The sequence below is a fragment of the Microcebus murinus genome, chromosome 1, assembly GCF_040939455.1.
Source record: "Microcebus murinus isolate Inina chromosome 1, M.murinus_Inina_mat1.0, whole genome shotgun sequence".
Lineage (NCBI taxonomy): Eukaryota > Metazoa > Chordata > Mammalia > Primates > Cheirogaleidae > Microcebus > Microcebus murinus.
The window spans coordinates 65,019,622-65,032,346 of NC_134104.1; the positions used below are offsets into that span (position 1 = coordinate 65,019,622).

Consider the following 12,725-nt stretch of genomic DNA (forward strand, 5'->3'; position numbering starts at 1 on the left):
TTTGGGCTCTTTTCTGGTCCCACACGAAGTGTAGAATTATTTTTTCTATATCAATGAAATATGACCTTGTATTTTGATGGGGGATTGCATTGAATCTGTAATTCACTTTGGGTAGTATGGACATTTTAGCAATGTTGATTCTACCAATCCATGAGCATGATATGTTTTTCCACTTGTTTGCATTATCTGTAATTTCTTTCCTCAGTGTTTTGTAGTCCTCTTTGTAGAGATCTTTCACCTCCTTGGTCAAGTATATTAAGTATTTTATTTTCTTTGTAGCAATTGTGAATGGTATTGAGTCTTTGATTTGACTCTCGGCTTGACTGTTATTTATGTATAGGAATGTTACTGATTTGTGTACAACAATTTTGTAACCTGAGACTTCGCTGAATTTATTGATCAATTCCAGAAGTCTTTTGGTGGAATCTTTGGGGTTTTCTAGATACAGAATCATATCATTTGCAAAAAGTGGTAGTTTGACCTCCTCTTTCCTGATTTGGATGCCCTTTATTTCTTTCTCTTGCCTGATTGCTCTGGCTAGGACTTCCAGCACTATGTTGAATAGAAGTGGTAACAGTGGGCACCCATGTCTCATTCCATTTCTTAAGGGGAATGCTTTCAACTTTCCCCCATTCTGTATGATGTTGGCTATGGGTTTGTGACATATGGCTTTTATAACTTTTAAGTATATTCCATCTATGCCTATTTTGTTAAGAATTTTTATCATAAAAGAGCGCTGAATTTTGTCAAATGCTTTTTTTTTTTTTGCATCTATTGAGATGGTCATATGGTCTTTGTTTTTTCTTCTATTTACCTGGTGAATCACATTTATGGATTTATGTATGCTGAACCATCCTTGTATCCCTGGGATGAAGTCCACTTGGTCATGGTGGACTATTTTTTGATACACTGTTGCATTTGGTTTACTTGTATTTTATTGAGGATTTTTGCATCTATAGTCATAAGGTATATTGGTCTGTAGTTTTCTTTTTTTGTTGTGTCCTTTCCTGGCTTTGGTATCAAGGTGATACTGGCATTGTATATTGAGTTGGGGAGGATTCCCTCCTTCTTAATGTTATGAAATAATTTCTGCAGAATGGGTACTAACTCTTATTTTTAGATCTGGTAAAATTTGGCTATGGGAACCATCTGGTCCAGGGATTTTTTTTTTCTTGAAACATTTTTTATTGCTGCTTCAATCTTGTTTCTTGTTCTTGTTCTGTTCAGGAGTTCTATTTCTTCCTAATAGAATCTTGGAAGGTTGTGTGTTTCCAGAAATTTGTCCATTTCCTCTACGTTTTCAAGTTTATGTGCACAGAAATTTTCATAGTATTCACAGATGATATTTTGTATTTCTGTGGTATCAATTGTAATATATCCTTTTTCATTTCTGATTGAACTGATTTGAGTCCTTTCTCTTCTATTCCGGATTAATACCCCCCACTGACAGGACTGGACAGATCATCCAAGCAGAGAAATATTAATAAAGAAACACTGGACTTAAACAAAACTCTAGAACAAATGGTCTTAACAGACATTTGTGGAACATTTTACCTCAAAACTACTGAATATACATTCTTCTCATCAGCACATGAACAGTCTCCAAGATTGATCACATCTTAGGTCACAAAACATGGCTCAAAAAATTCAAAATAATAGAAATCACACCATGTATTTTCTCAGATCACAGTAGAATAAAACTAGACATCAAGTCCAAGAGAAACACTCAATTTTAAACAAAGTCATGGAAATTAAACAACTGCTGCTGGACAGTTATTAGATAAATGATGAAATTAATATGGAAATTAAAAGATTTTTCAAACTGAATGACAAAGTGGACACAAGCTATGAAAATCTATGGGATATAGCAAAGAGTCCTAAGGAAAAAAATTATAGCCTTTAATACCTACAACAAAAAGACAGAAAGATCACGAATTAATCTAACAACACTCAATGAACTCAACACTCAGTGAGCAAACCGAACCCAAAGTCAGCAGAAAAAAAAACATAACTAAGGTCAGAGTAGAACTAAATGAAATCAAAGATAACAAAATTATACAGAACATCAATGAAACACAAAGTTGGCTCTTTGAAAAGATAAACAAAATTGATAGACCTAATCTCTTTTTGTATGGATTCCAGTCATATTGGATTAGGGTCCACCCAATGATCTCATTTAACCTTAATTGCATCTTTAAAGGTTCTAAATACAGTCACCATTCTCAGGTACTAGGGGTTAGTTAGGACTTCAATTATGAATTTTGGGAGGACACAATTAAGTGTGTAACAGTTGCTATGAATAAAGCTGCTATGAACATTTTTGTATAGATTTTGCAAATGTACAGTTGTCCAAACTGGTTGAACCAATTTACATTCCCATTGGCAATGTGGGTGTTCCGGTTGCTCCATATCCTCACCAGCCACTTCATTTTACAGATGAAGAGATGAGGAAAAAGACCCACAGAGATGAAGTTCAAGGTTCACTTTCCCATGAGCTTAGGGTTGCAGAGTGGAGGAAGCCCTGTCTCTAACCTGCTTTAAGAATTTCTGAAATTCCCCAACACATTACCTCATGCAATCATTCAGTCATTCATTACAAAGAACACTGAGAACTACCTGTGGCTCAGGTCCTGTGCTAGGCTCTGGAAGTGAGGTGGTGAACAGAGAGACAAGAAATTTACACTCAAGTTTGAGCAGCAATGAACACAACAACTAAGTAATTGCAGATCGTGGTAAGTACTGGGCAAGAACTCAGCAGAACCCTAGGAGGAAAATAAGGGGCTAGGGGGTAGGGAGAGTCAAATCGCCTTTAGATGGGTTGCTCTGAATGGACAAATAGGAGAGCCCTGAAAGATTAGAAGGTGACATCAGACAAAGGCCAGGGAAACTGCTGAGACAGAGAGAGTAGGAAGAGCACAAGCCCTGAGGTAGGAGCAGCTCTGGGGAGGACAGGGGACAGGGAATGATGGTCTGTGTAACTGGAGCCCAGTGGGCAAGGATTGGGGCGAGGCAGGAGATGAGGTCTAAAGGCCTGGGGCCCAGATCATGCAGGGCTTGCATGTCATGGAAGGAGTTTGGATTTCATTCTAAGGGCAATGGAAAACCATCAGAGGGTTTCAGAAGAGTGACAAGCAAGATCCAACTGACATTAACAAATGGATTGTAGGAGGAAGAAGCAGCCACATACATTAGGAGACTGTTACTCTTGCCTATGTGACAGTCACTGTTATGTCACTTACTTAGACTCAGGAGGTGGCAGAAGAGGTATATTTTGGAGGTAGACTTGACAGGACATGGTGAGGAGTTGGGTGAGCCTCCTGAGAAGAGGGGTTGAGTCAAGGATGACTTCTAGGTTTTGAGCTTTGAACCTCTAGACAGTGGGCAAGCATCTTTCAGCTATAACCCACTACACTGTACACTTCTCTTGTCTATCTCATTATTGTATATCTTGAGCCTCAGGCCGTAGTAGCTGTTCAATAAACAGTCTTCAGTGAATAACTAGTTGCATGCAGGAATGTTTTAGCACATGAAATGGGTTCCATAAAGGGTTTTTCTTTCAAATTTTTTATTGAGTAAAATTCATATAACATCAATTAAAGTATATAGTACAGTGGCATTTAGTACATTCACAACATTATTCAACCATCACCTCTATCTAGTTCCAAAACATTTTCATCACTCCAAAGGAGTCCCTGTACCAATTAAGTAGTCACTCCCCAAACCCTCCTTTCCCCAGCCATAGGCAACCACTAATCTGCTTTCTGTCTCTGTAGATTTACCTAAATATTTCATATAAAGGTAATCGTACTCTATGTGACCTTTTGTGTCTGGCTTCTTTCATTGGCATAGTATGTTTTATATTCATCCACATTGCAAGGTGTATCAGGACTTCATTCCTTTTAATAGCTAAGTAATATTCCATCATATGGATACGCCACATTTTGTTTGTCCATTCTTCCCTTGGCAGACATGTGAGCTGTTTCCACCTTTTGTCTATTGTAAGTAGTGCTCCTCTGAACACAGGTGTACAAACATTTGTTTGACTACCTGTTTTCAATTCTGGGTATATACTTAAGCAGTGGAATTCTTATGGCAATCCATGTTTAACTTCTGAGGAGCCACCGAACTGTTTTCCAACAGCTCAATAATGTTTCACTGAGGAAAAAGAAAAGGCAGATGGAAGCCTGGGAGGCAGGATGAGGGCTTTTCCTATTCTTCACAGGCAGTGCTGATTGGGGTCAAATTATTAAAATTTTTCGGACTGCCTCCTCAACCTCAAGGTGAGGAATACAAAACTTACTTCCGTGAGCGGAGTGAGATATTGTTTCCGAAGCTCCAAGCACAGAGTAAGCTCCTCAAATTAATCGCCTTCCCTTAGCCCTGACTGCCTCTCCGCACTCCCTCGGACCCCAGTCCCCGCCCGCAGCCCCGGCTCAGCCTGGCCGCGAACTACAACTCCCAGCAGGCAGCGCTCCCGGCCGCCGCTCGCCGCTGCTGCGCATGCTTTGGCAGACGTGGCACCGGGAATTGGGAGGCGGGGAGCGAGCGGCTGGGAAGTGGCCGTGGCTGTTGGCCGCGGCGGAGCCAGCGAGCGGCCGGCGCGGGAGCCCGAGCGGAGCGGCAGCCGGGCAGTGGGCGGCGGCGGCGGCGGGGATGGCGCGGGCCGGGCCGGCGTGGCTGCTGCTGGCGATCTGGGTGAGGCTGCAGGGCGGGCGGCGGCGGGCCGGCACGTGCCCCCGCGTGCCCTTCCGCGCTCTCCGCTCCAGCCCTCGCCGGGACGCCGGGGCGAGGGCGTGCGTGCCAGGCAGGCGGGCGCCCGGTGGCCGCGCGGGAGGCAGCGGGGCGTCCCGGCGCCCTGCCCGCTGGGCGCTCCCGGGCGCAGGGGCGGGAGGCAGCCTCGGGGCGCTGGGCGACCCCTCGCAGCGAGCTTGCGCCGTGGGCACAAGTTTGCGGGGGCGCGGGTCGGGGGGCGGCCATCGCTGGGGCGGGACGCCGGGACACGGGGCGGGGTGCGCCCCGCCTCAGACTGCGAGCCCTGCACCTGTGTGAGTGCAGGGTGGGGTGCGGGTGCTTTACCCGCGCTGCCGGAAACCTTGTTTTAGGGCCACCCTGTTCTTGCTTTCGACCCCAGGCGGTTGGGAACCCGCGGGTCACCACCTGGGCCGCCGCCCACGGGCCTGGCCGGGCGGGCCGGGTGGGGTCGTGGCCGCCGCCCCCGCCCAGGAGTTCAGCCCCTGCGCCGCCTGAGGCTGCCTGGAGCCTCTGCCACTTTCTGGCGGCGAGACGCGGCGGCTCATTTAGCGTGTCTGCACGCGCCCACTCAGCCGTGAGATAGGGACGGCCGAGACACCCCGCCGAGGTGGTCCTGAGGGATGAAGTATCGGAGGAGGAAGCTCTGTGCACCGCACAGCCTTACAGGAGTGGAGGAGAAGGGGCGGGCTCCGAGAGGAGTTTGGCACACTTGGGCGGGGGTGGGGTCCAGGCATCCCCGGGAGAGGTCGGAATGGGGGTCCCGGCTGCGCCCGGACTCCGGCTTTGGTCTTGGTGTTGCAGTGGGTGTGATGGAATATCGTGGCCTTCTTCCCCATCTCGCCCATAGCTCTGGTCTCCCTTATTTTAGGATCGTCCTGGCATTTTTTTTTCTCCTAAAGTTCTAGGGAACTTACTGCTCCTGGCACCCTCAACAACCCAGATTTTTTCAGTTGTTTCCATTTGGGTGTGGCAAGGAGCTGGGCAAATGGGAGGAGAAAAAGTATGGATTGAGTTGGTTTAAACACTTCCATCTCCCAGTACCCTGCCCTTTTCACCAGTGAGGAGTAGCCCTGTATTTTGGGGGTGTCAGTCTGGACGTGGGTGGGAAGGAAGCTCCATGTTCCCTTAGGTCTGCATTCTCCCTCCGGGAGAGAACCGGGCTGGAGTGAGGCGGTGTCACCGCACTGTGCCTGGGTGTGTTGGATGTTCCATTTGCCATCAGTTCCCTAGAGCCAGTTGGTCTGGGCTGGTCTCTGGTCCAGAAAGGCCTGTGCAGAGGACACAGCCGTCTCCTGTTCGAGACCTCCGTCAGGTCCTTGCACTTGGGCTGTTTGAGAGGATCCTGGTTTTCTCCCTTATCCCTCCCTCCTGAGAAAACAAATGGCTTGAGAATCCGAAGTTCCATTCAGCAAATATTTATTTATCACACTGTGTCCACCCTGGGAGACTGAAGTGGTAGGGTCGCTTGAGTTTAGAAGTTCGAGACCAGCCTGAGCAAGAGTGAGAAACAAATAGAAACAAATTAGCCAGTGTTGTGGTGCTCCTGTAGTCCCTGCTACTGGGGAGGCTGAGGCAAGAGGATTGCTTGAGCCCAGGAGTTTGAGGTTGCTGTGAGCTAGGCTGCTGCCGTGGTATTCTACTCAAGGCAACAGACTGAGATTCTTGTCTCAAAAAAAAAAAAAAATCACATTTTTTGGCACTGGGTTGGATTTTGGGTGGGGACCAAAACACACATTGTGCCTGCCCTCTGGTGTTGCCCTGGCTTGGGTGGAGGAGTCAGTCCTGTGAGCAAACAATGACAGAACAGCAAGTGCTAATACCCTAAGTGCTGGTAGCCTCCACTAAATGGGAGCCATACATTAATTTAGAGGGAGGGTCAGCCATGGCTTTCCTAAGGTGGTGGGTTGAACAGAGTCTGGAGGGAGTCGTAGTTAGCTAGGCAGTGGAGGTCTGCTGGAGCCTTCCATGGGAAGGTGCAGAAGAACAAGTAGGGTTGCTGAGAGCACTGGAAGTCCTGAGCGGACAATTTATATTTTTTCCTTTCCCTGAGCCCTGGAGTTGGCTTAGCAAGTAGGAAGTGGAGAGGGCGTGCCCACAGGGGCACTGGTGAGTGGCTGCTGGACACCAGGTTTGGCCTCTGTAAATTTAAATGCCGTGTCCATCTGATAAGGGCTCCTGAGGTCCCTGGGGGCCGGTTGGGTTTCTTTGTTCACTCAGTATTCACTAAGAGCTGATATATGCAGAGCACTGGGCTGTGACCTGAAGGGTATAAAGAAGTATAAAGGCATCTCCAGAGATTGGTATACAGGAATGTACACTCACCACATTTTTTACAATGGCAAAAATATGGAAATGGCTTAAATGCTCAACAATAGTGGCATGGTCAAATAATATTTGGCCTTGTCCATGCCATGGAAAGTGCTGTTTTTCTTCATCAGTTTGGCCTGCTATAGCAAATATCCTATAGACTGGGTGGCACATAAACAACAGAAATTTATTTTTCCACAGTCCTGCAGGCTAGAAGTCTAAGATCAGGCTGCCAGCATGGCTGGGTTCTGGTGAGAGCTCTCTTCTGGGTTGCAGACTGTCAACTTCTTGTATCCTTATGTTAGTATAATAGAGGACTAGAGAGCTCTCTTGCATCCTTTCTTTTTTGAGAACTTGTCTTGCTCTGTTGCCTGGGCTAGAGTGCCGTGGCATCAGCCTAGCTCACAGCAACCTCAAATCCCTGGGCTCAAGCAATCCTCCTGCCTCAGCCTCCCGAGTAGCTGGGACTATAGGTTGGTGCCACCACACCTGGCTAATTTTTCTATTTTTAGTAGAGACGGGGTCTTGCTCTTGCTCAGGCTGGTCTTGAGCTCCTGAGCTCAAGCAATCCTCCTGCCTCAGCCTCCCAGAATGCTAGGATTACAGGCGTGAGCCATTGTGTCCAGCTCTTGGGTCCCTTTTTGAAGGGCACGAATCCCATTCATGAGGACTCCACCCTCATGACCTAATCACCTGCCAAAGTCCCCACTTTCTAATATTGTGTATTGGGGATTAGGATTTTAACAAATGAATTTGGAAGGGACATAAACATTCAGTCCATGGCAGTATTTATAAAGAATGTATTTACTAGAATGTTATGTTTATTATTATAGTATTTTATGATGTCTATGAAGAATATCTAAGGATATGGAAAAATGCTCAAGTGTGATAACTAGGGGAAAAGCAGGATATAAAACCAAATCCCAGGGTGGCTGCAATTGTTATGTGTATGAAGAATTAGCAGTGCGTCAAAATGTGATTGTTCTGGAAGGTGGAGTTGTGGATGACTTTTGCTTCTTTGTTTATGCCTTTCTTTGTTTTCCAAGTATTTTCCATGAATATGTATTAGTTTATAATCAGGAAAGTTAATAAATGTTTTAAGAATGTTCCTTTGGGGGCCTTCAGCCTTCCAGAAGAATACTGGGGTGGGAAGTATAAAGTGTCACAGTCAACACTTGGGACAGGTTAGTCCTAAGAGTTTCCAGGCTGAGTGTCGCTCTGATTAGGGAGGCTGTGCCCATCCCCCATCCCTGCTGTCCAGCCCAGCATCTCCCTGCAGCTGACCCTTCCCTAGGGCCACCCAAGCTGATTATTTATCCATGCTGATTGTCTTGCAGTCTAGAATGGAGAAATGTGGAGCTGGAGAGAACTCTGGGTCTCCTAGCTGGGTGGTTCTCAAACGTCAGGCCAAGGACTGGAGTTGGGCTGTGACGAAGTTCTCACCAGTCCAAAGACAAGTTGGAAAAATAACAATGGTGAATGGTTTTTTCCCTGTGAGTCCAAATATTGTCAGTTTAAAAACTTGCTCACTATTCTGTCCATATTTGGGGAGTGGTGTTAGAGTATCCTTTGGAAAGATGAAACTGGTTCTAGTATGTTGTGATTTCTTTATAAAGGTACTTTTTTGACAAAATTTATTTAAAACAAATATATATTATATGTTATAGTTTAAACTATATTTTAAAAAGATATTCTGCCAATTTGCGAGATTCAGAAATCTGAGAACTGATCTATGGCCTTGTCCACTCACTGCAGGCCACCCCGTCAGTTAAGGCGGAGCCGGGAATAGAGCCAGCCCTGCTGAATTATAAATTGGGTTCTTGCCTCTCTCCTGTCTCCTGCCTGCTTCCCTGCCCCTGCCCTGGGGGACAGTGAGTGGAGATGTAGGAAGCAGATGTTTGCCCCTGTTCTCCCCTGCAGAGCTTTTAAGGTATACTTATTTAGGTTCTGTACTTCTTTGGGACCATTATATATTTAATAGGCTTTTGTGGGCTGGCGTGGGGACCTAATTGCCATCTATAATGCTATTTGGAACCTGGAGTGCACTTTTCCCACAGAAATGAACACATTATGGCGGAAGTCTTAAGACAGGCCTGGCACACAAGGTGGAACTACAGCTGAGTGCCGTACAAGCTGCAGATGCTGAGTCCTGTGGATCAGGACAGGGCCCAGCAGTGGGGCACCAAATGACCGGACGAGGCCCCAAGAAAGAGCAAGGTGTGAGCTGGCTTCTCAAGGAGGGCAGACTCTGAGCTCGGTGACGTTAGCCATTGGGGCATTGTGTCCCCAGCACCTGTCCAGGGCCTGGCGTGCAGTGGCGCTGGTCTGTGTTTGCCTGAAGGAATTAATGTTGCAGGCAGAGAAGGAAACCTTCCAAGTGAGAGACATGGGAAATGAGGACTGATAGGGCAGGCTGGGTGGAAGGGGGATTTGAGTCTGGCAATGAGGGGAATAAAACTGGAAAAGTGGATCATAAAGAACCTTAATGCCTGGCAAAGCCATTGGGACTTGATTCCATAGGTAATGGAAAGACATGATGAAAGCTGCCCTTTTAATAACAAGATCAGTCAGGCCACATGTAGGGCTGGATTGGAGGGGGAGAGACTGGATTAATTTTCCCAGAACAACACTTTCATCCTCTTACTTTCCTCTCTGTTATCTACAAGATAAATTCTAGTGTGATGTGGTGGAAAGAACATGAAGCTTTTAGCCAGCCAGACCCTTAGGAGCTGTGTGACCTTGGGCCCTGCCTCAGTGTTCTTGTTTATAAATGTTGGTAACAGTACTCATCTTGCAGAGCTGAAAGGATCGGAAAGAAACAGGAAGCACCCAGGACAGTGCTTGGCACACAAAGGAGCCCAATCACTGAGTGTTGTGGGTTGTTGAATAAGAGGTGATGTGAGGGAGTTGGTTCAGAGGAGGAGCTGGGCAGGGAAGGCCAGAGGGGGCTGTGAGGGTGGCCAGTCGACTTGGACACTAGGTGGGGGGCTCCTGGCTGCTGGGATCTCCTCATTAGAGTTCCTTGGACTCCCTCCCTGCCCCCATCCTGCTGGGCCCCTGCAGAGACCTGGGGGGCGTGTGTGGAGGGACTAAGGATCTTAAGTGTACTATGTTTCTCTCCCCTTCTTCTGAAAGTGGATCCTCTCTTGGGAACAGAGACACCAACCACACTATATCCCTGGAGAGTTTTGCCCCAGCTCTGCGGTTTTGTTCTGTGGGGCCCTGTGTCTTGCTTGGTGGTTGTGGTCAGTTTCAAGGCTAGTGATAGTGGACCAGAAATGATGCATGGGGTGTAATGAGAGCTTAAGTTCTTTGACACTTCCTGGACTTTGAATGGTTTATTTGTCCCCCACCTCTTCCCCCTCCTTTTCTTTTTTTTTTTTAAACTAGGCCCCAGTTGGGGAGGGGAGGAGCCACAATGCTCACCCGTGGTGGGCTGGCCCATTCCTTCTGCCTGCGCCACCTTGCCACACTGACTGGAGCCTCTGTTGACAGAGCTGTACAAAGTCCTGTGCATTTGTAGAGGTCTTTAGAGTTTGCAGAGCATTTCTACATACCTCACGTCAGTGCGGTTTTGAGCCCGGAGTTACCTTGGTGAGGGAAGCTGGCTAAGTCCCATTACCCCAGCAGGGGTGGGTGGACAGACATGGGTGGGAAGCAACACACCGTTAGACAAGGTGGAGACGTTTGGCCTGGAGGGTGAGGGTGCAGAGAGATGGGTTGGGACACAGGAATTGTTCTCAGTGACTCACTTGAATGTTCAGGCAGCTGCATTGGCAGCCCTTTTCTGGGAGTGTCCTTGAAACTTGCTCTTTAGCTCCCTGATGGCTTTGGCACAGGAGGAGGGTTGGCTACCTAGGCACTTATTGGCTTTATCCTTCCAGGAGTAGCTCCAGTCTGCTGTTCCCTCTGGCCACACTATGTCAATAGGGCCTCTTTCTGTGTACCAATTGCAACCACTTCTAAATAATTAGCTTTGTGATCCTGCAGTGGGGGGTTAAAGACTCAGATAAAGTATGGGGTTAGCATAGCCTTTTTTGTGTCTTTTATTCCTCAGAGTCATACTGAGGCCTCAGTTTAATGTGCATTCTGTTCCCAGATGGTGTGCTGGTGGCTCGTGCCTGGCTTCAGGGTTTCCAACTCATTACAGCTTGCTGTGGGGACGGGTGGAGTATCTGTTCCCCCCAAAGAATCCTACAGTTCCTCCAACCCCTTGGCACAGCAGATTTCTTGAATTTGCGAGCAGGTCCCTTAGTACTTGTTGGAAGATACTAATGAAGATCCAGGTTGGGGGCTGTGTGCTGAGGCTTAAACATAAAGGCAATCCAGTATTTGAGCCAGATGTGGGCTTGGTTGGAAAGCTCTGTTGTTGGGCCAAGTAAGCAGGGTCCCAAGGAACCAGCAGGTTTGTTCTCATCAAGGGGTCTGGTTGTGCTGGGTCCTGGGAAGAGTATTGTACACTTTATTTTAAAGGAATTGGACCAGCATCATGTGCCACAGATATTCATTCATTCAACAGATACTTCTTTTTTTTTCCAAACAGATACTTCCTTGAGAATCTTTTATAAGCCAGACCCCATGCTAAGGCATTGGGGATAGTGATAAATACGACAGACACCATCCCTTCCTCCCACAGCCTAGTGGGAGAGCCACTGATTAATCATTTAATTCAGGTAGTAAGTGCTGGAAAGAGAACATTTAATGTGGTAAGAGAATGTGTAACAGGGATCCCTAACCTAATTCAGGGAGTCAGGAAAGGCTTCTCTCAGAGCCTATGGGCTTTTCTTAGAATAATGCTTTAAATGTATTAAATAGAACACAGAATTATGAAGAAACCAGTTATATTAAAATATAGTTATCAAACTATTATAACAAATTTGTGATGAAATATTTGTTTATTAATGCATCATATAAGAAGGCTAAGTTACATGTTTGATAACTTCTATAATTTTAAGTAGTGATTAGCATAAACAGTGTTTCAAAACACCTTGTAATGTGATAAGAAAATATGATTTCTATTAGTGGCGAAGTCACAGACACTGCTACCGTAATCACTGTAAGTTGTTCCCTACATTCATAAGTGTAGAAAACATTTATACATTCCTAATAAAGGCTAAGTTTCAGTTAGAGGTTTGTGAAAATAAAGATTTACTTTTTCTCCATCGAAACTCATAGACCCCCAATGTAAAGAAAAATTATCCAAAACTTGGAAATAAAAGATAATTTTGTGACCTTTTAATGTCATACTAGACCATTGTCTAAGAAGCCCACCTAAGGGCCATTTGGTGTTCTTGGGCTGTGGTCAGATCAGTCGGGCCTCAGAGTTCCGCCCCACCCCAAGCTTCATCTGTAGTTACAGCCGCTCCCCTCCCCATCGCTCCCGTCACAGCCTGAGCTCCACATATCCCCTCGTCCCCCAACCCCCAATGCGTGGAAAAGTTGTCTTCCATGAAACCTGTCCCTGGTGCCAAAAAGGTTGGGGACTGCTGTTCTAGGAGCTATAACTGCTGTTTGTTTTTCTTTAGGGCCTGTAGTCTATAAACTTAGGTAGGATGCAAATAATTTCTTTTTGGTAAACAAGAGAAACCCAGAGGTTATTGCCCTGAAAGACATTAACCAGTTTGGTATCTAATGTAGCAGACTTATATCAGTATTCTTTTTTTTTT

General features: G+C 46.3%; 1 protein-coding gene across 2 annotated transcripts in view; it reads left to right on the forward strand.

Moving 5' to 3' along the window:
* Positions 1 to 4,510: 4,510 nt before the first annotated feature.
* Positions 4,511 to 12,725, forward strand: part of PDIA5 (protein disulfide isomerase family A member 5) — an 88,211-nt gene continuing 79,996 nt past the window's right edge. The window contains exon 1 of one of the 2 annotated variants that reach the window (XM_012780474.2): positions 4,511 to 4,695. In XM_012780474.2, the coding sequence (XP_012635928.2) occupies positions 4,654 to 4,695 (42 nt within the window). In that variant the 5' untranslated portion in view covers positions 4,511 to 4,653. Of the gene's footprint in view, positions 4,696 to 8,887; positions 8,990 to 12,725 lie in introns of those variants that run through there. The other variant, XM_012780475.3, reaches the window with a different exon arrangement.